Genomic DNA, 27,259 nt, shown 5'->3' on the forward strand with positions numbered 1-27,259 from the left:
GAGAAAAATGCATTTTAAAAAAAAGTTATAAAGCAAGATTTATGGCTCCCAGATGTCTTCTATACAGGTAACGAGCCGATATTAGGAACACTCCAAGTACCTGTATATGGAAAAAAACAAAATAACTGTCAATCTCTCTCAGTCTGGGGCTCCATGCAAGATCTCACCTCGTGGAGTTTTAATGATCATGAGAAAGGTTTAAAATCAGCCTAGAACTACACGGAAGAATCTTGTCAATGAACTCAAGGCAGTTGGGACCATAGTCACCAAGAAAACAATTGGTAACCCACTATGCCGTGAAGGACTGAAATTCTGCAGTGCCTTCAAAGAAAGCACATCTACAGCCCCGTCTGAAGTTTGCTAATGAACATCTGAGTGATTCAGAGCAGAACTGGGTGAAAGTGTTGTGGTCAGATGAGCCCAAAATCAAGCTCTTTGGCATCAACTCAACTCAGCGTGTTTGGAGGAGGAATGCTGACTATGACCCCAAGAACACATCCCCACGTCAAACACGGCGGTGGAAACATCATGCTTTGGGGGTGTTATTCTGCTAAGGGGACAGTACAACTTCACTGCATCAAAAAGGGACGATGGATGGGGCCATGTACCATCAAATCTTGGGTGAGAACCTCCTTCCCTCAGCCAGGGTATTGAAAATGGATCGTGGATGGGTATTCCAGCATAACAATGACCAAAAACACACGGCCAGGTCAGCAAAGAAGTGGCTCAAGAAGAAACACATTAAGGTCCTGGGGTGGTCTAGCCAGTTTCAAGACCTTGATCCCATAGAAAATATGTAGAGGGAGCTAAAGGTTCGAGTTACCAAACGTCAGCCTCGAATCCTTAATGACTTGGAGAGGATCTGCAAAGAGGAGTGGGACAAAATCCCTCCTGAGATGTGTGCAAACCTGGTGGCCACCTACAAGAAACGGCTGACCTCTGATTGCCAACAAGGGTTTTGCCACCAAGTACTGTACCAAGTCATGTTTTGCGAAGGGTCAAATGCTTATTTTTCGCATTAAAATGCAAATCCATTTATATATTTTTTTTAAATGCGTTTTTCTGGATATTTTTGTTGTTATTCTGTCTATCACTGTTAAAATAAACCTACCATTAAAATTATAGACTGATCATTTCTTTGCCAGTGGGCAAACATACAAAATCAGCAGGGGATCAAATATTTTTTCCCCTCACTGTAGCAGCTAGCACAAAAGGGGAATATACAAGCTTCAAATATTCAAACAACAAAGCAGTGCAGCGCTTTCCAGTGAAACAAATGCCCATTGATGTACAATAAATTAATAAACAAGAGTTCAAATGGTAACTGCGTGACGTGATCAGAACAATCTTCCCTATGTTCAAAGATCAATAGCAGAAGTGCAGTGTGCCAAACCACTCACCAGAATATAGACAAAATCCAGAAAAAAATATATACACTCATGCCTGAATTGTTACAAAGTGTTCTTCTACCGTGGTGTCCCTCCACCAATTTAAAGCGGTGGTTCACCCTCAATAACAACATTCTAGCATTAAATTAAGCATAGTAGCGCGAGCTACAGTATGCCTTTTTTTCCCCCCGTACTCACTGTTTAATCATATAGTGAAGATTCAGACTCCCCGCGGGGAATGGGCGTTCCTATCCAGAGGGAAGATGATTGACGGCCGGCTCTGGCACGTCATAGCCGGAGTAGGTCTCGGCTCTTCACGGCGCCTGCGCACAGACTAGGTGCAGGCGCCGTGAAGAGCCAAGTCCTATTTCGGCTATTTCCGGAGAAGCGTGACGCGCCAGAGCCGGCCGTCAATCATCTTCCCTCTGGATAGGAACGCCCATTCCCCGCGGGGAGTATGAATCTTCACTATAGGATTAAACAGTGAGTACGGGTTAAAAAAAATAAATAAAGGCATACTGTAGCTCGCGCTACTATGCTTAATTTAATGCTAGAATTTTTTTTTTTTTTATAGGGTGAACCCCCTCTTTAAACACTCACCAGATGTAAAATCATAACAGGCCTTGAACCGCTATTATGAAGCATGGTGACATGTTCAGGTATTAAGATGGCTTGGACTCCAAATGGGGATAGATACTGTGCAAAAAATGCTCGCTAACAATAAAAACGCAGGGGAGGCTACATAGATTTTATTTGGGTACAGCATTGTAGGACTGCGCAATTGTCTGTTAAAATAATGCAGTGCTGAATAGCAAAAATATGGCCTAGTCATAAAGGGGGTACAAGTGGTTAAATAGACCAAATAAAAGCAAATAATGTATTGTTCAAGTTTAACTCTAACTGCTAATCTGGAGAACAAAAAAAGTGCAGGGCCGCTCGGTGTCAGTATCGATTATGGTCATTACATGTAATTTACAACATAAAGGCTTTTTATGTTTGCACAGAGCTCGGCCTCAGCCTGTGAGGACACTGTGGTGTAGACACTGGAGGAAGCATCAGCAGCTTCCATCCTCAGTGCTCATAGCAGAGAGCACAGCGGAGTGTTTTGCTTGGCTCAGCAATGCTCGCCGGTGCTCAGTGGAATAAGAACATCCTTTGTGTTTTCTGTTCTAAAATTAGCAGCGCAGGAGGAACTGGCTAATATTTCAACCCAGGCTCGATTACCAAAGCAATCGTATTAGCTAAACAGAAAAGCGTGGAAAGAATAACACAAACTGACATATGAGCGTAATTATACCCATGCTATGACATAAGCCATTTTCATTTTCTCCCCGGCACAACTATAATAATTAGATATTAAAAGTCACATATATATTATCATTACACACACACACACACACACACAAAACACAGGGTAATACCCAATACCAGGCCTCTTTCGTAGCATTTTACACTTTACAGAATGACCTGCGTCTTGGACTGGATTCACGTTCAAACATGTCAAACAGGTTAGATGAATACTGTGACAGACTCACCCGGGACAGAGGCTTTTGGAGGGGACTAAATGCTCGCCTCTTGCCTTGCAATCATGGGCCCTGGCATTTGGGGGAACGGTGATCTTTGTGAGCTGTATGCTTGGGGACCCTGTATATGCCATATTAGAGTGACTCCACCCAGCGGGCGCCGAAGTATTACACCTACGATCCGAAGGCGTACAAAGCCGTACGCCTGTCGGATCGAAGCCTAAAGCCGTCGTATCTTGGTTTGAGAATTCAAACTAAAGATACGACGCGGCAAATTTGAAAATACGCCGGAGTATCAGTAGATACGCCGGCGTATTTCTACTGTGAATCTGGCCCACTGCATATATGTTTACTCTTTTGCCGGACATTTTGATTCCAGATTATACATGTGTTCAGTTGCATTTTTATTTTATTTTTTACACATCGTGAACACACAGGCAATAGATATTTTGTTTATCTTCATGGGTTAGGCTGGGTTCACACTATACTACACGACAGCAGGATGACTTTCATCCTACTTTGCTCTGCGACATAGGTCCTACATTGGTCCTACATCCATCCGACTTTCATGAACAGGATACTACTTTGATCCAACTTTGTAATAGTCTGACTTGTTCTTTGACCAATAAAAACAATCCCAGAGTGAGATAAATTCCTTTTACTGCTGTTGTAATCACAATGTCGGATGTCAAAAGTTGGATGGTTAGGACAAGGCTCCTACTTTGGGCTGACGTCAATGACATTCAATGGGCTGAAGTAGGATCAATATCGGACCAAAATAGTACAGGGAGCATTTTCAAAGTCAGACCGACTTGTGTCGGACCAGTTAAGACGGCTCTCATAGGGAAACATTGACTTTCACACGTCATGCGACATGAGCTCCAAATGTCGGATCGTTTGTCGGACAAGTGTGAACCGGGCCTGACAGGTCATTTTCATTTAGACCACCCACCCATTTTGAATTGCTTTAATTTCATTCATTGTGTTCACATTGGGCAACAATATTTATTGTGCTATTTAGCCTATTTATCTGTACACCCTTTTTTCCACACCTGCTTAATTGTTTTATTTTTTGCAGTGTTCCCTGTGGGAATTGCTACTTTTTACAGTCAGCACACTTTCACATGATCAATTAATCTTTATTCCTAGTATTTAAGGTATTTTTGGTGCAGATGATCAATTATTAGATTTGTCAGCGCTTCCCTTCACCTTTATAGACAGAAAAAAAAAATGTGTACAAAAAAAAATGTAACCAAAAGATTAATAGTCGGTTCACACTAGGGCGACACGACTTCCAGCACGACTTTCAGAAGCAACTCCAACACGACTTGAGCATGAACCACAGGGCGATCTGGGGAGATTTACAACACGACTTGAAGTCATCTCCAGGACAGGAGACATTCCAGTGGCCAATAAAACAACAATCAGCTCTGGGAGAGGGAGGGGGAAGGAGGGGTTTGCCTGAGAAATGTATGTTATCTTCCTGGAAAGTAGCTTCAGTTAAGACAGTGATCCGACTTCTGAGGCGACTTCCATTGAAATCAATGGGTACAAATCGCCTACAAGACGGATTGAAGTAGTACAGGAACCTTTTCTGAAGTCGGATCGCCTTGAGTCGTGTGTACACTGCTCCCATTCACTTCCATTGTTTTTCTCTACAGCACGACTTGGGACGACTTGAGGCGACATGAAGTCGGATCGCAAGTCGCCCCAGTGTGAACCGGCATTGGAATCACAAGGAGAATATAGAGTATGTGAACAGTACATGCATAATAGTATTTAAAGTAATCGTAACCATATAGAGCAAACGTTAAAACAATGGACCTACAGAGGCTAAAGTAAGAGGATAAGAAAGCAACGTACCCAAAATTTTATGGAACATATTTGTTTTTTTCTGCAAGTTTGTACAATGGGAGGAGTAGTTAATTTTTAACCAGTAGGCAGAACTGAGCCTTTCCAGGACAACAGAAGTGGTTTTCTTTTTAGCATAAAAAATATAATATATGTAACAAACTTTTTGCACATGGAGAACATGTCAGATCCCCAAAAGTTCCTAAGAGGCAGTTTTATGGGATGCAGAATATTTGGCAACCCAATGTAGAAAAATAAAGGGAGCCTCTTTCTGCCCAAAATCCCTGAAATATCGGGTAGGACCAAAAGCAACAGAGGAAATCAGCAGCCAGGTCCCAATATCTGAAGCAATCTGCCGATTGGCGCAAACCTATCCTATATAGATAGGATTTTTTTTAGCTGTGTAATTCTATTCTGAGACAATATAACAGAGTTTTTATAAGTGTTGCTAAACTCAGTCCATTCTTTGTATGAGTGGTATATCTTGGGATGCCCATTTCATATGTGCAGCACTAAATCTATGATCGAGTCTGTTGTAAGGGTCACATAATAAACCGATACAGGCATAGATTGCTGCCTTAAAGCCCAAAAGAAGTTTGAACTGTACGTTCTCATTGTTTTACGGTTATTTTTCAATGTAAATCAGTCACAGAGATTAGAAAAGCATGTGTTCTGTACTATGCTACAAAGAAAAAAATGCTGCACTCTGCACTGAAGCAGTGATCAGACACACTAGGGACCAGCAACCAACTAAGCTCCTGCTTTCGTCTGATTGCTGGCCTAGAGCTGTGACTTAATGGAGACTGCTGCTTCCACAAAAGAGCAAGATCCTTGTATTCTGCTTTACAGACACAAATAAAACAGGACATGGAAGAACGTATCATTTCCTTGCACACCAAATGTATTTAAAGCATATGACCTAGAGCTTAAAATGGGCAACATTACTGTTAGAGTTATTCCAAGGAAGTGCAAATACTAACAGACCTCAGGCAAACTTAAAGAAAGGTACGTATCATCCAGTTTGTTACATACTGGTCTACCCAGGTAGACCTTGGGAGCTATGAAAGGAAAAGGAATGTCTAGGTTGAACTTAATCAGCTTTACACTTGTGACCACCACTAGGGCAAAATATGGAAGAGAAGTTAAGTTGCCATGTTGTATAGCCGTTTTGTTGCGAGGCCAGCGTCATGTTACAGTGGTCGAAACAAGGAATGCTCAGGACTACATTTAGCTTCTTTGACCCAAGCACCTTCTGGGAAAAGAACGTTTGAATAGTACTCATAACAATGAAAACAATTCGAATATAAATTTTGCTTTGAAAACCAAGTAGGACAATAATTAAGAACATAACAATACACACCTGCAGTATAAATGTCGAAGTAGGTGGGTTTATTGGCAATGTTACCAGTTGCCTCCAATCCAGGTCCTTTAGCTGTGACTTTACTGGCGTCTCCCTGAGCCTTCTCAACATCCACTTCAAATGGGCTCTTTGAAATGTGCTGACCGGCAAAAAGCACAGTAACCTATAAAACACAACATTAAACACAAAGAGTTTGGGCAACGTGCACAACTTAGAACTGGGCTTAACAAGCAACAGATTCAAGTGTAGAGTGTTAAAAGATTGACACTGCCATAAAACTGGGGTGGGCCGATGCCTGTCTTGGCTTGTTAAGTGTTGCAGTTACCAAAATGACGATCAAATTTAAAAGCAGAGGCTTCAAGATAGATTACACCTTTTTATTTCTTTCAAGATGTGTCTAGGTCTATGATAAAAAAAAAAGTTTTTTTATTAAAGCAGGAGAATCTTAAATCAAAAGATGTCTCGTAAAAAAATATGATGTAATCTGGCAAAGCTGTCTGCCAGCTCATGTCAGAAATGCCAATATACAGCTAAAATGTAAAGGATGGCTTTGGGGTAGCCTTATGTCATGGCTGGACTGCCTGTGTCAACAGCTTGTTAATGACATCAGCTTTACAACCTATATCTGCCACACGCCAAGTCTAAGCGCAGATTCCCGTGACAGATGGTTTAGGAAATGACTTGGTTTTTATGGGGTCCTACTGACTGAAATCACTTAAGATGTCACTAAAACATTTTTAGAGGCAACGAGCAACATACAAAAAGCACAGTAACCTGGAACAATAATCAGAATTTACCACTCACTGGTGTGGCTCGGCTATTGAAAGTAATTTTTTACGATAGCCAAGAATCAACAAGCACTAACAGCTGAGGTTCCTGAAGACCTCACATACTACCAGCTTCAATATGATTAGGGAACAGGAACAATCATAGGTCTGTAAGGCCTTAAGACAAAGCTGCTGTTAAAAAACATGGGGCCCCATACAGCCCCCAATAAACACAGTTTATGCTTCATTTATAAATGGACATAGTGAGTGTTTGGTACCGATCACTTATAGTGTTCATTCAGGAAAGGAGTGGGCTGGTAAATGACAGTTACCAGAACCTTTCCTCACTCTCCATCCTGAAGTATTCTATTGTAAAAATTGCAGCTGTCTGTGGTAAGGAGAGGGGGGAAGCCAGCAGCATTGCGGGGGTAGGGGGGCCTGCAGTGAGAGGGAAACGTATTGTACACAGGAAGAGTGATCAGTGTGGTGGGAGGGGGGGGGGGTTAAATCCTGGAACCTGATCCCCTGTATGGTGCACTCTGCAGCAGCTGAAAACTGGCAACATGGAGAAGATGATGCCAGGTTCAGCTGCTGCAGAGAGCGTCATACAGGTGATCGGTTCCAGTAATTTTCCTACCCCCCCACCCTCCCTGTCCACATTCTTTTCATCTTGCTGCCCGTGTCCCTCACTGGCCTGGGCCCCGTACAAAAGGACTGATGGTACCCCCTTATCCACAGCCCTGCCTTAAGACACATGAGTTCAGAGTTCAGCTAGAGATCAGTTAAGAGGATGCCCAAGCTCATCTCTAGTAGGGGCCTTAGAATGTAAGCTCCTCGAGGGCAGGGACTACTGTGAGTATAAATGTAAATCGCTGCTCAAGTGTCTGCACTAAAATTACCATTATCCTCCGTCTTCCCTCCAGTGATGAGGTCCTCTCCCCTCCCTCTGCCATATTTCAAAACATGAAAATTTTCTCAAAGTGATTCCAGACTACCTCTTATGTCATTGAACTTTGGTACGAATTCTCAAGCTATATGGTATCCTTGTGCAACAAGCAGATTTATTTGTGATGTTTCTCCCTTTTGGGTGTAGGCTGATGGGAAAGCAAGATGAGCGGGTCTTATAACAAAGGCCAAATTCATATACATGCATATACCTCCATTGTGGGGACACTCATTGTTTAGTGTTAGGACCAAAGATTACAGGGTGCCTTGGCGTGGCTCTGTGGCTCATGCATGCGCTTGCAAATGCGTGCGGACAAAACAACTGTATTAAACGCATACTGTTAGACCGGCAATTGGTTTTTCTGCGAGCTGGTCCTTAAGTAGGCTTGGTTTTTCCACAGGTTTTGTTGTTATCTGCTTTAGCCTTCCAATGCTAATTACTGCTATGGCCAGCAATAGATGGGGCGGTGGACACGTTTATGTTTCACCTGTGGTGCTTGTATTGGTCCAGCAGCGCACCAACACCTTTGCAGCCATTGTGCTACATGCTGGGTGTTTGGTGTGCTCCTTCGCCTTTAAGGAGTGGTGGCTACCCTTCAGTCCACCTGCCCTTATCCATTCATCAGAATGCATTCCCTAGGTTTTGTTGTGACCAAATTCATCTACAGCCCATTATTTAATGCCACTTTACTGACACTATTGTCTTGTTACCTGACAAAATTAAATGTGCCAAAAACATAAAAGAATAGTTAAGCTTTAACAAGTTTTAAAAATTTGATGGAAAACGCCTCTTATTTTTCAAGTAACAGAATGTATATATAGTGACTGCCGCACAAGCCATTTTTGGAATAAAACATTTTTAGTTAAAATGTTTTTAGCAAAAACAATAGCTATAAACGACACAACAGATCACTGCCTCCAAGGGACAAATGGTAAGTTTACAATGTAGTCAGAGACAAGGAAATATAGTGTTCGTTTGTCCAAGAAGAAGTGCTACATTATTCTAAAGTTGAGTAATGTTCTACAGATTTAAATGTCCCTTTAAAATCAAACCCTTAAGAGAAAGCAAAATGCAAAATTAATTTGCTTAATGCATATGTAGATGCCTAATAGGGATTTAATTATGGACATTAATCGCTGGATCATGGATACTTGGCGTTTCTCACTTGGTGCCAGGTTTTGTAGAGTTCATCGCCAAGAAATGAGGTATGTTTTTCTTTAGACATTTTTATACTACTCATAACTTGTGCAAATTCTTCAGAACTGCTGAGAATGACAACCACACTTTCCTTGTAACTATACACACAAAACACACCTTGTTTCAGAAGTAACAGTGACAAAGATTTATAATGCTGTGAATTATTGGTTTACTGATCATATGCCACTTGTTTGCTGGCAGATAACTGTTGGAAGGGCTGTGACAAAAGTAAGGCAATAATGGGCATAATCTTTATTAACATACATGGGTTGTTCAAATGTCACATGTTGGTAGAGTAACTCTTCCTCTAAAGTAACACCCCCTCCTCTTTCATTGCAGGTAAATAATGGATTCAAAGAAAAAGTAACGTGCCGTCATTAAGTTCTTGATGAATGAGCAGTACAGGTTGCCTGACATCTACAGGCAGCTACATACAGAATGTTTACAGAAAGGACACAATTGAAGAGAGCCACCAATGACAAGACTTTGCTCTGGTCGATGGTGTTAGCACCGTAAACATTCTATATAGTCGCATGTAGTTGTTTGACAGCCTGCATCCATCAATCATCAAGAATAACTAAAGAGGAAAAGTTATTCTACCAACATTTGACATTTTAAATGACCTACTTTTGGTGCAGTCCTCATACATTCAGTTAAGGTCTATTCCTTATTTGGATTAATTGACACAGCCATCAGAGCGAGTCCATTTCTCTGTCATTTAACACTTTTTTGATACTCGAATAGGAAATGAAGATCCTGGCAACATTCATTGGCTTTGATCTTTATCAAACATTCACCATTTTTAACAGAAGACCTTCTGCTCTTGCCTGTGGGCTCATATATAACACCCAGAAAATGAGCAACAAAACACTAAAAAGTAAAACAACAAAAACAAAAACATGAAATGAATGATGGACAGGCAGGGATGCTGCTGCATTTGGTGCAACCTGCACCAGGTAATGGGTTTGTAAGACACACAGTGAGCTTTGGGATGTTGGTGCTAGTTATGCACAAGGAGATACATGTTAGATCGTTCTAATTTTTAGTACATAAAATGGTTTTACACAATGACAGCCTGTTTTGTGTGTTACTCATTATAGCCTCTCTGGGCATTCACCAAGTGCTTATAATCTACTTCCCGTAAAAATTGTTTGGGTGGCCATCGGAGAATGCCTAGTATTTGCTCTTTTGGAAATGGTATTAGTGAAACAAAGGATTCTCATTTACCACATCAAGCATTTTACGATCTAATCTACTACTTTTAGACATCAGCATGTTGGTGTACATGAGGTTTATTGATCACAATGGGAATGTTGTAGATATTACTCTTAATTAAGGACACTTAATACTTTCGGCATGGGCATTTAAAATGTATGTAAACCCCCAACAATGACCCTCTCCTATTTGCTGTATTGTGGCTGGTTATCAAGCAGACATTAAAAAATGTTTTTAATGATCTAGCCAAGTGCCAAAAACTATTGATCTTGTTCGAAATTCAGAGCTGTATTATGCATTCTGCTAATGTTATCTCTGGAGTCTATTTATCCTCTCCAGTCCTTATCTTAGGACTACAAATCTGTTACTATGCTGTGGTGATGAAGACAGTGGGATTGAGCAGTTTTGCAAAACAAAACTGGGTAGGGCTGTGGCCACTCAGTCCCCAGGTGTAAGCTACAGTTTAAAGCAAAATTGTTTTTTTGATGGAACCTCCACTTTAACATCCAACTCTTTGCCCTACAATATCTGCATAATATATACTGAAAGATAAAGACTTTTCCTTTTTTTAGTATCAGCTTTTGTTACACTTATACAAGTTTCATATACTGTATTGTCAGGCCAGAATGGCATGGATCAATAATTATATTAATAGAGTGTTTACCTTGTGCATACCAGTCACTTTGGGTACATACTCCACCGAGAAGGTCTTGTTCTTGTCATTGTTGGCTGTGACCTTGGCCTTCATGAAGACACACACAGGTTAAATGGCTAAACTGGTGAGCAGCATTATTAGAATACTGTACATATTTGGCATAACTACTGCATAATAAATTTACACTGCAACACAATTACATCATTCCAAGAGACACCTGGGCTTTATTCTTTACATTAAAACACAGGACAAAAGTGTTGGGGATGAGGTGAAGAAAATGTTGTGGGGGGGGGGGGGGGGGGGCAATATATTTGCTCAGTGAATGATCTGAGAGATAAAACCATAACACAAGTGAATATAAAGTCAAGTTAACTTATTAAATAGAACCTATAGTTAATGCAAAGACCCAACGCAAATAAGCCTGTATACTTTGCATGTTCATGTTTTACACATCAGAACTACGGATACAATATACAAAAAGAAGAAGAGGCAGGCAGTGCAAGGTTTACAGATCATCATAAGTGTAAGGTCAATAAACCGTGCGATTCACACAATGAACTGCGTCTACATGCCATGTGTTAAGCAGCAAGTTCATGCATTTTAGGTTAGTCAATAGTTAATGGAGTTTAACTGATGAAAACGGATGTGCATAAACTTTCATGAAGTACACTAGTGCAAAAGGTTAAATGCAGAAATATAAAAAAATTATATAAAAAACAGAAGGTACAAAGCTTGCTCCTTTCCTACATCCTACAACATAAAAGATAACTTGTGTGTTATTCAATCTTACTTAAAAGGAGTTCTCCACCTTGAGGTAGAAGTGGCCAATTTTGGACCAATTGTTAAAAACGACCACAGTGTCTGCTAGATGGTCTTTACAGCAAAGGGGCGCCAACAACATTTTTAACAAAAATAAAATCTAGAGGACTGATCTTTATGGATTTTAAGATCATAAAAGCAAACTATTTGTTCAGATTATTTTGTACTACGGTTACAAATCTTGATTTTGTTCAATTTCTGTCCCTACTTAACACCTAGTCTTTCTACAGGCAAAGCTTCAATACTTCTAGGTAGTGTCAGAACTTGTGGATAAGCCCTCACTATGTATTGTTTGTAAAGATATGTTTTATTACATTTTAGTCAGTAAAACACGTACAATAACATATAAAACAATCTTGACAGTCTCCCACATCACATACTGTCTTGTACCAGGGTGGCTACAGCCATATTAAGAAAAGTACAAAAAAGTCACATCAATATTCAAAATCTAATAGCATATGTAGGGTTACGGCAAAGACCGGGATCTAGAGTAGAGTAATAAGCGTATGGGTAGATGTAACCTATATTTTTCAAATATCTGCAGCCTCTTACTTGTAAGCAAGTTTGTAAAATGGTAGAACATTATAATTTTTTTCCCCAAGCGTAAAAAAGGGGAGAGGGAGAGATGGACTTCCTACCATATAAGTATACATAATAAAACTTTAGCATATCTACAAGTTTATAGTCTCCAATAATGCCCAACAGGCAGTTTTTAAATTTGGGAACTGTGAGGTCCCAGAGGGGTTAAAGCCATTGACTTTTAGCCAGAAGTCACAAACACAGCAGGTTCAGAAACAGTGGAAAAAGCTGTTTCTCCGAACTGCTTAAAGTATACTGCAGTGGAGTATATATGGTTTAGTAGGTACAATGGGTAACAAATATTGAACACGCCACCGTGTATATTGAACACCGTCACACGTCTAAATAAATATAATTGTAAAGGTGCTATGGACATAAACTATTCACATGTCGATAACAAGCCATGCAATCCATACATACAAAGAAACCAAAACAAATAAAAGTTCAGAAATTAAGTTATGTGTAATAAAATGGAATGACACAGGGAAAAAGTATTGAACACACAAAGAAATCGAGGTTCAAAAAAAGTCATGGAAAGCCAAGACACCAGCAGAAATCTATTAGTAATTAGAAAGCAATACTGCCCCTTGTCAGTGCAAATATCAGCTGGTTCAGGCTCAATTGATGGCCTATTAAAAGTGTCATTACCAAGGTGTCACACAAGAAACATCTCATGATGGGTAAAAGCAAAGGGCTCTCTCAAGACCTTTGCAAACACCTTATTGTTGCAAATACTGATAGCATTGGTTACAGAAAGATTTCTAAACTTCTGATTGTTCCAGTGAGCACCATTGGGGCAATAAACCGGAAGTGGAAAAATCATTTCACCATAAACCGGCCATGACCAGGTGCTACTCGCAAGATTTTTGACAGAGCAGTGAACAAAAATTACCAGAAGAGTTATCCAAGAGCAACTTGTGGGAGAGCTTCAGAAAGACATGGAATTAGCAGGTACAATTGTTTTAAAGGCGTTGTTTAGAGGCGTCATTACCATCAAAGGATTTTGTACAAAGTATCAAATACATTTCAGTTAGCATTGTCAATACTTTTTTCGGTGTCATTCCATTTTATTACACATAAAACTTATTTTCTAAACTTATATTGTTTTGGTTTCTTTGCATGTATGGATTGCATGTGTTATGTGGTGGAAATGTTATGTGAATAGCGCCTATAATATATATATATATTTATTTACCTAGAAAAATTGTGACACGTTTAATACTTATTTTACCTGCTATATATAGTTGACGTGATGGAACAATTTTATTGCATCACTCTATCCCTTTAGGAAATCCCTGAACCTTTGTATTTCTCTTTTTCAAGCTTCTTTTGCTTCATTTTCTTCTGACATTCCTGTAAACATTTCCTGTCCCTGGGTGGCTACAGCAATTCTCTGTATTCTGATATGGACTACAAACATGTATGAATCTCTTCAACTCCACTGCACTGGGGGCAAGGTAATTGGTAGTTTATAGAAGATGGCTAGAAATATATATTCTTCTTCAGTGCAGCTCACATTTGTGGCAAGGTCAGCAAGTATTTTCTGTATTTGTGGAAAATGTTTTTTTTAGCAAAAAATCTAATGCAGCCAACACATTTAATGACTGTAAGCTGCAACATCTTGCATTTTTGCTCATGAGTTAAGTTATCGTTTAAGTTGTGCCTTTTAATATCTGGTCTTTCAATTAGTAGTAAGAATTGAATATCTTAATCTTTGTCAAAAAATGTTTTGCATCACAGAAACCTGCCATGTTAACAGGGGTGTGTAGACTTAATATCCACTGTACATTTGCCCCCTTACAAAGAAACGATCAGTCTATAATTTTAAAGTAAAACAATTTTAAAAGTCAGCAGCTACAAATACTGCAGCTGCTGACTTTTAATATACGGACACTTACCTATCCAGGTAACCCAATGTCGGCACCCCAGCCGATCTTCGGATCGGCTATCGGGTGCAGCCGCCGCCATTCCTGGTAAGGGAACGCGGCAGTGAAGTCTTTCGGCTTCACAGCCATTTCCCTACCGCGGTTTGGGATTGGTCTGGCAGTGGAGGGGGCCCAACTTCTGGGAGTGGGGAACGGTACCTGTCAAAAAACAGGTCCCCCGTTCCCCCCTGAAATGTGGCACCGGAGAAGGGGGGTAGAGGAGATGGATAAGCGAAAGTTCCAGTTTTGAGTGGAACTCCGCTTTAAAAGTGAGAGAACGCATAACAAAAATATCCAGAAAAAGGCATTTCAAAAAAAGTTATGTAAGGATTTGCATTTTAATGAGCGAAATAAGCATTTGATTCCCCATCAGCAAGATTTCTACGATTTATTTGACCTACACAAGGCTGGAATAACTGTCAATCTCCCTCGGTCTGGGGCTCCATGCAAGATATCACCTCAGAGTTTCGATGATCATGAGAATGGTGAGGAATCAGAGGTGCAAACATTATGCTTTGGGGGTGAAGATCAGGGGACAGGACAACTTCACCACATCAAAAAGGGATGATGAACGGGGTGATGTCCCATCAAATTTTGAGCGAGAACCTCCTTCCCTCAGCCACGGCATTTAAAATGTGTCATGGATGGGTCTTCTTGAAGAACAGTGACCCAAAACACATGGCCAAGGCAACAAAAAAGAGTGGCTCAAGAAGGTCTGGTCTCCAGACCTAAATCCTATAGAAAATATGTAAAAGGTTCGAGTTACCAAACGTCAGCCACGAAACCTTAAGGACTTGGAGAGGATCTGCAAAAACGAATGGGACAAAATCCCTCCTGAGATGTGTGCACACCTGGTGGCCAACTACAAGAAACGTTTGACCTCCGATTGCAAGGGTTTTGCCACCAAGTACTAAGTCATGTTTTGCGAAGGGGTCAAATACTTATTTCATTCATTAAAATCTATTTATAACTTTTTTGCAATGTGTTTTTCTGGATTTTTTTTTATTTTTTTATTCCGTCTCTCACTGTTAAAATAAACCTACCATTAAAATCATAGACTGGCAATTTCTTTGTCAGTGGGCAAACGTACATAATCAGCAGGGGGATCAAAAACTTCTTTCCCTTACTGTATATGACAAAGAAATATTATACCATACAAGGAACCCTACAAATTCATATTGGACCATTGCTGTGATAGGCAGACTCAACAAATGCACAGGAGGAAGAAACAAGCAGAAAAGGATGATGTCAGAAAGTGCCAAAGCTTTTACAGAGACTCCAAGTGCTTACAATTGTATGAATTGCAACATTGTGTCTCTGTTCCTTTCACGACAGGGTCTCTCTCTAAATACCCAAATCTGTCTTTTTACTAGCCTCCTGTAATCCTTTGTCAGAATTAAAATTGTTAGAGAAAGTGCCTTTTCAAATGCCATGCCGATTGGAAGAGAGGATAGAGAGACCCCTCTGATTTGCTGTCCCTTCACTATCCAATCACAAGCTGTAGTGCTTTGAAAGCAGCAAATGGTCAGGGTCTTTAAACAGGGAAGTCCGGATTATAAAACAAACTGACCAGAATTACAGGTAAGCCAGTACGATAATGCACGTACATATATTTTAACTGTATTCTGAGCAGTTTGCCTTTTTCAAATTTGAAGAAAATAAACGTGAAAGGGAGAATAATTATATTTATTTTATTTGGGCTTCTATAATAGGCACTTATAACTTCATTTATCGTTGAATGCCTCCCTCTCTGGAAGTGGATGCCATGAACATATTTCATCTGGATCCCTTCCAGTGAACAATAATAGTGCTTGACAAGTACCATTAAATATTAGAAGCATTGACACAGCAAGCAATGTGAACAACGAAACAAGCCTGTCATTGTCTCACTATCGGCAAGGTGGGAATCCCAAGTAGACCTCCAAATGTGTGATCTGAGTACGGTTCAGAGTGATCTGGAATATATTTTGGAAAGTTATGACAAAGTGCACATTGCTCTGACACCACACAGCTGCCTTGACATTTTCCGTACAAGACTTCTGTTTGAAGTCCATGAACACCAACCTCTTCTCTTAATCCTTCAGGGTCCTCCACAAAGACCAGGACCTCCCCTTGTCCAGCGCTGATGGTTTCCACAGTAAATGGTGCCGGTCTTTTCACCATGTTTCCAGTTGGCTCCACACCTGTAAAAATATTAAATATAAAAACATTTCTGTTATGGACGTCACAAAACACTGGCACGCTGCACATTTTTGCTATGAGTCAAAACATGCACAGACAATGTGCAGCTAGAAGTATGTAAAAATTGTATTTATAAGACCTTTCATGACTCTATTCATTGTTTTGTTTTTGGATTTTTTCTGTATTAGTGGATCCCTTTCTAAAAAGAAAAAAAAGAGTGAGCGAGACCTTTTTAGCAGCATGGTTCCATATATAATTTCCCATGTGTCATTCAGATGTATCCCCTAAAATATGAGATTTATCTTTGGCAAGATAGAGAGGGATGCATTTCTGATCCCAACACAGACTGCTCAGGTGTTATAGGGAAAGTAGAGCCTCCCACTTGTGCCAGTTTGAATTTTTTTTTCTAGAGGAGCATAGATATAAGCAGTAATGACAAGGTTTGCAAAATTCCTTCAATTCTATGAACACTTTACTTTACTGAAAGATTTTTTTTTTAAATAAAACCAGAGTTTTACTTTAATGATAAAGAATATGAACCAGTATAAATAATTTTTTTTTTTTTATAACCATACAGAACTTTGTAAAGGCATGGTCTCTACTTATCTCTACTTATCTAAAGCATATTTGTTCCAAATCCCATTAAAGTAAAGTAGTGGTCAGTAGAGACCTGCTTCCTTATGAGAAATGTAGACCTGGCTGATTATAACAGTTGGCAGTGGAGATGTGGAAGCTTTCACTGGTGGGAAGCGGAGACCTTGCCCTTACATTGGTGGTGAATGAAGAAGTAAATGCCAATTTTGGTGGTCAGGGAACAGTGGCCCCATTATAGTGGTGGCCATTCAGAAGGGGTGTTCAACATTTTTGGTCAGTTGAAAAGTGGTTTCTTATATACTGTATGTGATCAGTAGAGAAATGACCCTTTACACTGGTGGTCAGTGGAAAAATGGTCTTACACTGGTGGTCAGTAGGAAGAACTGGTCATTTACACTGGTGGACAGTGGAGATGCAGACTCTTACATTGGAGGTCAGTAGAGAAGTAGTCCCTTGCACTGGTGGTCAGTGGAGAAGAGCTCCCTTACACTGGCAATCATAGTGAGTGAGTAACTTGTATAGCGCAACAAATGCGAACTTAATCGCCTCAAGGTAAGTTGTCCTTTATACTGGTAGTCAGTGGAAAAGCAGGTACCTACACTGGTGGTCAGTGAAGAAGTAGCCTTTTACACAATTGGTCAGTGGAGATGCAGCTCCTTCTATTGCTGGTTAGTGGAGAAGTAGCCCTTAATAATGGTGGACACTGGAGAATTGGGACTGCTATATTTGTGGTGAAATACCACCTTACCTTGGTGGTTAGTCATGAAGTGCCTCTTTACATTGGTGGTTAGTGGGAACTCAGCTATTCACATCAGGTGTGTCAGAGGCTATACTGCTCCCACAACACTGTCTGTGGCTCAGCTGAGTGATATCCCCATCATGGACATTCTTTAAAATAGTTCTTAAATTTTCTATTTACATTGGGTTCCTTTGCCTGCAGCCAGATCAGACTGCTTCCACCCCACCATCCTGGTTTCTCACCCAGTGTGCCACCATTACTCCTTAGGAACAACAGATTATGACTGCTTGGTGGGCAGACCATTTGCAAACACAAGATCATTGTTAAATGGTAGGGTATTTTAAGACTACATAGTAAAAAGATGGATCATGCCATTTTCAAAAGAAAAATAGATCCTTACATAACCCAATATTACCAGAAGCCTAGTCACTATAATGAAAATCTTCCCTTTTATATTTTCTCACTAGAGCTTAGCAGAAATGGGTGTGCTAATGACATGTTTCACACTGTCATGCCACCACACCTCTGACTTTGCAGGATAAAACTTTCTCTTTAGGATTAGAGTGATCATGAAGCTCTCCAGTATAAGATGATAATTTGCGTGTTTACTCAAAACTAACACAATACATGAAATGACAGTGCAGCACATAAATCTAGTCTGCAAGGGCTGTATTTGCCAGTAAGTACTTAATTGGATATATAAATAGCTAAAGAAAACAATGCTACTGGCTTCATACGTTTCAAAAAAAGATTTGGCAAAGTATTACATAATTGTTTTTTAAAAAGAAAAATCAAAAAAGAAAAATCAAAAAACACAAACAATCACATTTCCCATTAAGAACCCTAGTGTGTATTATATAAAGTTTCTAACCCCAATTTGCAAATCCCAGCATTATGAAAACACTGAAAATACAAAAACACATAGGGGGCAGTTTATAAGAAAAGTAAAATGTGAACCAACAAGGAGAAACTGCCTCCATTGAACAGGTTTCGTATTTTACGCATTCTGAAAATAAGACTAGAAATCAGATTATGGTGCAGTCCAAAAAAAGACCCCATGACTTTAAACTCCAGACTGGCTGGGAGTTAGTATTAGGAGCTTTCCCATGCTCTAGTACCAAAACACAGAAAGGTAGGCCCTCCCACCAATGACATCACTTCCTTTTAAACAACTTTACTAAACTACGATTTAGTTTGGGAAGATGAACTGCATTAAAACAGTGCCTAGGCTGGTATTTGCAGCATATATTGATTGACTGGATAAACCTTGTTGAGTGGAAGTTAAGTCATCAATGGGCCACCTTCTTGTCATTTGGTAGAAATCTGACAAAAGTACTATATGGTCTTAACTCTACTTTTGTTCCTATTTTCTTACGTACAGTTAGAAAAAATATATATGATAAAGATCCCGCCTGGGTTTAATGCGGCCGGGATCTGAGTGAATTGTGTGGAGTGGCCTAACTGCAGGGCCCATTATGAAACCTTCATGCTGTTGCTGTATCACCAGAGCGGCTGCTAGAGGTCTAGGGTCGGCACTAGTGATTTGGTGTCCATCGCCATTTGGGGGAAGACTGGCTCTCATAGAGGGGAGCAAACAACAGGCAGAACCTGGTCGGCAATAAAAGCAAATGCCAATAGAGATTGAGCTGGCGCCATTTTTTTTCAACAAAAGTGGAGTTAAATCCTAAAGAGAAACTGGGATGGTTTTGAGTCCATTTTATTTTATGGTAATGGTTTTACAAATTACACGCTCCTATGATCCATTCAGTGTGACTGCAAATTTGAATTTGAGTTACTGAGCTATCTCAATAACAGAACTCTCTCAATAGAGCAGCTAACAGACAAGTAAATTGTGAAAAAAAAGCAACCCAAGACTCAATCTGCTTAAGAAAGGAATGTACCAAAACACCATGGGGTAGATTTTTAAAACCGTGAATGTGACATTCATTGAAGGTATATTTTCCTAGTCTAATGTTCTTTTAAAACTACAGTGATTTACCTGCAGTAAAAACATTTAGTGAATGTCACATTCACAGCTTTATAAAATTTGCCACTACATGAAAGGAACTCTACCAAGGCCTCCAAGAAGAGTACAGCTTTTACCTCTGCCATATGCTCTGGCTTTTTTTGGATTCAGTTTGGGCTTTAGAGGAGCTCCAGGTTTCAGTTTAGCTTTCGGGAATTGTGACAAGTAGGTCATCACCGAGTGTTCATCTACACCGGGGTGAATGATCTCTTCTGGGGCGATCACCTGTAACAAAAAAGGGTTGAAGAGATATTTAAAGTGATACTAAAAAGTGTCATTTTTTCTTAAAAAACAAACAAAACAAAAAAACAATGTTATACTTGCCTGCATGTGTAGTGGTTGTGCACAGAGCAGCCCAGATCCTTCTCGGGTCCCTCACTAGTGCTCCTGACCCATTCCTTCCATTAAGTGCCCCCACAGCAAGCAGTTTGCTATGGGGGCACCTGGCCCGAGCTGCAGCACTGTGTGTCCATTCAGACACGGCCAGCAGTTTGGCCCCATGCCCTCTATCGCCTCATTGGCCAACTGACTAATTGACAGCAGGGGGTGCCAATGGTGCCGCTGCTGTGTCTCAGACAATGAGGAGGGAGAGTCCAAGACTGCTGTGGCCCATCGCTGGACAGAGATGGACTCAGGTAAGTACTGGGGGGGGGGGGCGGGGGGGGGGTGCTGCACATAGAAGGCTTAGAATGCATTAAGATAAAAAAAACTTCTGACTTCACAACCACTTTGACAAAAATGGTTACTATGCTAAGCACAGTGATTCTGGAAACAGGGTTTTATAAGGTCACGGAATTATTTTCATGTGCTGCAGAACTGCTCAGCAAACACAAATTACGTGTGCTAGATAATAATGCTTTCCATGGGCTCAAACAAAGTATGCCAAAGGAATGCAATGATGCCAAGTAAGACTCACACTTCACATGTATGAAACTAAAAAGATAAAAAGTAGGAACAATAGCAGTATTTTTTAACCATCTTTGGAAGAAACTATACCTGAAATAATGTTGCTATATAGGCTAAAGGAGGTAAAAATCTTGGGAAGTAGGGACATTTGGCTTGCTATGGTGGGCATTCGGCAGGGGGGAGGAGCCAGGATTGGCAACAAGAGGACCCAAGAAGAGGAGGACCAGGGATGCTTTGTGCAAAAAACATTGCATGGAGCTGGTTAGTAAAATTAGTAAAGATATGTATGTATGTATGTATGTATGTATGTATGTATGTATGTATGTATGTATGTATGTATGTATGTATGTATGTATGTATGTATGTATGTATGTATGTATGTATGTATGTATGTATATATATATATATATATATATATATATATATATATATATATATATATATATATATATATATATATATATATATATATATATATATAGATATAGATATATATATATTAAGGTTTACAGTCACTTTAAGATGGTACATTTTTTCAGTATAGGGGGGTAGTTGGCACTATCAACTACTGTATGATTTAGTTAAGTTATTGACCATGAGGAGATAAAAGTTCAAAGGTGGGAAGGGAAAGCTTGAGGGCTCTCGATTTTGCTGGATTTACTTACAGACCCAAAAATTGAGCGAAAAGAGTAAGATTACATAAAAAGTTTTGGCATGGAAATGTCTGGCAAGGTTGAAAAAAAAAAAATTTAAAAACGTTATCAGCAAACAAGCAGAGTTTATGGTGATAGCCGGCTATCTCCACATCACTAACATCTGTATGTCCTTGGATCTGTTGAGCCAAAGGGTCAATGGGGAGGTAAGGTAATGATTAAGCACAAGATGTTTGCGTGAAACGCATCTACGTGACCGTGTGTTGGTGTCTTTGGTGTTATCACTTTGAACAATAAAAGGCAAATCTTAATTTCTGGATGTGCAGCCATTATTCTTGCGAATAAGAGGGTCAAGAGGGGACATCCCTGCCATGTATCCTTTGAAATAAACATTTTAAAAAAAGGGATCCGATATAAAACCGGCATACTTTAAATAGGACCAGCAATTTTCTTTTTATACATGAGCTCCAATTGACCTCACACGAAGATAAACCAATTCCAGTGAATATGACAAGGTTTCGCTCAGCATCTAAGTTTCAGCTCATGTTTGTGAAAAGCAAGCCATCTCAATTTCCCCAGTAAAACAACTTTTTACAGGCGTGTTGTTCACATTTCACTCAATTCTACCTAAATCCGGGACTAAACTCTAATTCACATGTATCACTTTACAGCATTATTGATTCATGCATGCATCTTCTCTTCTCTGGATTAACAGTAATTGTTGGGAGCAGGGTATGAAGAGCACAGCACACGAGAGCTTATCTTTAAATCTTAATGCTATACAGTCAACAGATATTACTCTACAGCTTTACCACTAATAAAACTATGAATTTTGCCATTATTTAGGCAATCCAAGCTTTTATCTCCTACAGATCCACTGATTATATCAAAGCCTTATTTTACCTAAACTGAATCATCTGACTCTCCAATATTTTCCTCCTGAGACCTTACACCCCCCACTCACTCTCAACCTTCCTTTACACAACTGGATATATTTTGGTGGGGGGAGATACTTTTTCAACAGATCTATTCCTCACTTCCAGGATTCTTGCCTAGGTGCAAATGACACCCCTCCCTCCCGTGCCCAAATCCTCCAGGGATACCGACATCACACATCTGAGGAGGCTTCAGGTCAACCTCTACCACAATGCGCATGGGGTGGGCCATCTCTGCCACACTGTGCATGGGTTGACACATAGTCTCAGACTCAAAGAATGGCATCTTGATTAAATCAAAGATGATGGTGGCAAGAGACACAAAGTCCTGAGACTAAGCAGCGGCTAACATTCGACAACGCTGGATTTTCTGGGCTGGTGATAAAATATAAAAATAAATTCATATAATGGGGGAGTAAAGTTCCACTTTCAGTTACACCTGTAATGGCTTCTTTTCCATCAATTCTAAAAAAGACTTCATGGAACCCCACAGGTAGTACCAGTCAGAACCAAGTCTTCTACTCACATGACCCCAATCCACCGAGCTAAAGTGCATTAGATCCACTCGCCAAGCTCCTTTGCTGCGCTTAACATTGGCATAACCTGCCTTTTGAAGATTGTCTTAAGCAGAAAACCACAGATTTATCTGGTATCAGTTTATCAGAGTCTACTTAAGCACAGTCAGAATTCCCGAGCTCTGATGGAGGGAGAGTCTTTTGGGCCCCTGAAATGCATTGGCTATTGTTTCTGCTACGATACAATGTTATCATTGAAAACTGAGGTCTTTGACTGTATATAGAAAAATGTTAATATTTTGTTAATATTTATTAAAAACGGTGGCACGAAGCATCTAAAAATTACCTGAGGAACTCCCAACCAATCATCTGCTTGCTGCATAGCCTCCCGAGCATTATCAACTGGCTTGCTAGGGTCCCATGACTCCCAGTCAGGACACAGACCTGCAGGAAAAAAAAAAATACAATTATTTGCATGGTCACATAGATCCCCAAATCTGTATCTTATTAGTATTTTTTGCATCAAGCAACTAGTAGGATTTCCAGATGCTGCGTATCTACAAGTAAAAGCATGTCCCTCCATCTACCTGAATTACCTCATTACACTCTTGGCTGGCAGGGAATGCCGATATTGCAGATCCACAGCAGCTAGAGATCTACAGGTTGCCTATAATTGTATTGTATTGTATTGTATTGTATTGTATGGTATAAAAAAGGAAAAAAAAAAAAAGGGGGGGGTCTTTAATGCGTTTTGGTTTTGTATTATACACCACCCGACGGTATAATCATGCCACAAATATTTTAGGACAGGAAACATAAGCCACCTATACAACCAATGCAGCCACTGTTTTACTGCAGAAATTCAGTGACGTAAAAGGTGAACCCCGAGTAGGTTTTATGTACACCATCTAAATAAAACTACATTTTTGTTTACAACACTAGGACCTAAATCTGGCTTAACATCAACCTCCTGTCATCCCTTGCATAGTAATGGGAGAGGAACAGGCAGCTCTAGCAGCCAACTAGACTGCTGCATGCACATGTGCCAACAGGGAATATATTGTCCGAAGTGGACAGAAAGAAAAAAATACTAAACTATATCCCACATTTTCCCAATGAGCAATAAGCTGCCAGTGCCCATGCAGCCACTGTAGCGGTCCAGGAATTTGGAATCCCTGCTCCTCTTCCCCTTCTTTCTGTTGGGTTTCCAGGACGAATCAGAGAGATTTGGATTGGTGCAAGTGGTCATGTGCCAGCAATGACCAATCACAATTGATCTGATCCACCCTGAAAGTCCTACAGAAAGGGGAGGGGATTTTAAATCCATGGATTGCTACACCGGCTGCATAGACACTGACAGCTTGTCACCCAGAGGCAAGTACAGTGGGGACAGGGTTGGGGAGGGTTTAAGTTTCCAAATTAAATAAAAAAGGCAAAAAAAGAAAGAAAAAGCCAATACAGCCATCACCAATTTCCTTTTAGGATTTTTAATTTATTTTGGGGTGTCTGGAGTTAAGCTGACACACGTTTTAAAAACCAACAGGTTGGCCAAAGGCACAATATGAATGCAATTCCATGTGTAGCTTGGTCATCACAAGCATCCTAAATACCAAGATTTAATCTTGAATATTTAAAAAAAAGGCAAATCACAACAGATTTTACCTTCTGTGAATATAAAACAGAAAAACACACACACACACACACACACACACACACACACACACACACACACACACCAGACAATGGTTTGCTCATGCGATATTCTTACCTGGTGCGCAGCTGTCAACCAGGGCTCCCAGAGCTTTTCCATCCTGCCAGTTATGGCTGAAATTGGTAATTGGCAAATCAGGGATCTTATTCTGAATCCAGCCAAGAAGCCTCTGTTTTGGGGTCTGATTTTTTGTCTCTTCATCACCTTCATTCTCCCAAACTGGCATAGAGATAGAATAGTGCAAAATGAGGGTCCAGATAAGACCTAGGATCAGTTTCAGGTTTCCATCCACGATAGCTTTACTGTCTGGAATAAAAAAACAGAAGACATTATTACAGAATATTTGTAGACATCGCAAACATACAGTGTTTAATATACATTAAACAGAATCTGCGACTGGCTGAAGCCTGGCAACTAAAATGAGAATACATTGCAATGAGGCTTACCAGGGCCTGAAAATAATTGGTTTAAGTCATGGTCTTGTGCTAGATCAGGGATATGCAATTAGCGGACCTCCAGATGTTGCAAAACTACAATTCCCATCATGCCTCTGCCTCTGGGTGTCATGATTGTGACTGTCAGAGTCTTGCTATGCCTCATGGGACTTGTAGTTCTGCAACAGCTGGAGGTCCGCTAATTGCATATCCCTGTGCTAGATCATTATAGAAGAGGAGGGCGAATATTTGCAGTTGTTTTTCCCAATAGAAAACGGAAATGATCATTTATGTTCAAACCTAAAATATGTACACACACAAAAATGTAAATAGATAATTAGATATATCCAGATAGCAAGGATAACTTGCCATAAATTTGTGGCAGTGTTGAATTGTAATGCACACGACCGTTTTTCGGGTTGTAAAAAACGAAATTTTTAATGGTCTAGAAAATAAAAAAATAAAAAAATTCTCAACCCGATTGTTAAAACGGCCTTGCCTACACACGATTGTGAACAAAAAAATGCTCTAGCAAAGCGCGGTGACGTACAACACTATAAAGGGGAAGTTCCATTCGGCTGGCGCCACCCTTGGGGCTGCTTTTGCTGATTTTGTGTTAGTTAAAGACGATTCGCGCTTTTCAGTCTGTTACAGCGTGATGAATGTGCTTACTCCATTACTAACGCTAGTTTTACCAGAACGAGCGCTCCCGTCTCATAACTTGCTTCTGAGCATGCACGTTTTTTTCACATCATTAAAGCCCACACACACGACAATTATTTACAACTTTAAAAACGACAACATTAAAAACGTCGTGAAAAAATAGAGCATGTTCGAAATTTTTAATGGACATTTTTTACATCGTGAAAAATGCTCTGGAGCCTACACATGATTGTTTTTAATGACATAAAAAAAAAAAGTCATTCTTTACAACCCGAAAAACGGTCGTGTGTACGCGGCATTAGTCTGTAAACTTGCTGAACATTTTCACTGGTACGTTTTAAGCCTCATACACACGATCGGACTTCAAACAAACTTTTCCTTGGATTTTTGTTTGAAGGGCGTTGGCCGTGAACTTGGTATGCATACACACGGCAGGACTTATTCAACAAACTTTGCCAAAAATCACATGGCTTTTCAGCTCTTTACCGCCACCTTTTGGTCAACTTTTGCCATTGCTGGTTGAATTTAACATTGTTTCTAAGCATGCGTGTTTGTACTTTGGACTAAAGGCCGATGGACTTCTGTACACTCAATAGGATTTTGCACTATAGGACTTTTTGCCGAAAAGTTTGTCTGTTTGCAGAGCAAATATTTACCTGATGAAAACCAAAAGTTTGTCCGAAGGAGCGTACACGGTCAGATTTTTTTGAAAACCTGCTAATTTTGAAGTTTGTGGTCAAAAAGTCAGATCGTGTGTATGGGCCTTTACACTTGCAGAGCACTTGAAGCACAAGTTCTAGTTGACACTTGCCCAATTTGCAGCAAATTTGCATGGCAATTCTCTAGCAAGAGCAAAGTTGGAGTGGTGCGTCTACAGCTTGAAAATTCAGCCACGGTGACCCCTGTGGTGGGATGACCATTGCACAAAAAGACTTAACCAGAACTTGCAGCAAACTTCGATGTTTGCAAAGAAAGTTGATAGAGTCATACAATTGTAGCGCCCCCTTAATTTCAGTATGGGCACTACGCTAAAGTTAGTGGGGAATGGGAGAGTTATTTTGCTCCCATTCACAATTTGCTAAATTTGGGCTGCTGTCATTCCTGAACTGTCCTGTAGGTCACTCTGCGCTCCAGGGGTGCCGATTCCACCACTGGGCGACAGTTGGCGCTAGAGGGGTTCTGGCAGAGCCACTTTTCCCCAGCAGCCAAATAGTGGAGTTTTCCCTCGCGGAGCATGCTGGGGGAGAGTATATCTGTTGCAGAGGCCATTTTCGGTGGTTCTTCGCGGGTTCCAGGTTCGGCACCCACCTTTAGGGTGTGCGCATCCAGCGGACCCCGGCGATATGGCCTACCAGGCCGGGGTCACATGCTACGTGGAGCTCCATGTTGCTGAAAGGGGCCCCAGTGACTTATTGGGTCCCTAACTCTATTGAGGAGGTCCCAGGCTGTGTGCCATTCGATGGGGGGGGCGGCTTGAAGAGAACCCGGAGGCAGGTTGTCCAATAGGGCTTGAACGAACCATCGGGGATCTGGTTAACGGGACATTGAGAGGTACACTTCAACCGTCACCCGGTGACCCCAACTTAATCTACTGGGTGGATTCGCTCAATCCATTCAACTCATCCAAGTACTAGACCTGTGGCAGAGGCCTGTTCCTCCTAGCAACCTAAAGTGACG

General features: G+C 40.5%; 1 protein-coding gene across 3 annotated transcripts in view; it reads right to left on the bottom strand.

Moving 5' to 3' along the window:
- The window catches only part of FLNB (filamin B), a 295,799-nt gene that overhangs the window by 137,323 nt on the left and 131,217 nt on the right, over positions 1-27,259 (bottom strand). For all 3 annotated transcript variants that reach the window (XM_040359221.1, XM_040359220.1, XM_040359219.1), the window contains exons 2-7: positions 24,543-24,791; positions 23,121-23,218; positions 19,843-19,990; positions 16,290-16,408; positions 10,912-10,989; positions 6,123-6,285 (exon numbers count right to left, since the gene is read on the bottom strand). In XM_040359221.1, the coding sequence (XP_040215155.1) occupies positions 6,123-6,285; positions 10,912-10,989; positions 16,290-16,408; positions 19,843-19,990; positions 23,121-23,218; positions 24,543-24,791 (855 nt within the window). The remainder of the gene's footprint in view (positions 1-6,122; positions 6,286-10,911; positions 10,990-16,289; positions 16,409-19,842; positions 19,991-23,120; positions 23,219-24,542; positions 24,792-27,259) is intronic.

This window comes from Rana temporaria, chromosome 7 (genome assembly GCF_905171775.1).
Source record: "Rana temporaria chromosome 7, aRanTem1.1, whole genome shotgun sequence".
Classification (NCBI taxonomy): Eukaryota; Metazoa; Chordata; class Amphibia; order Anura; family Ranidae; genus Rana; species Rana temporaria.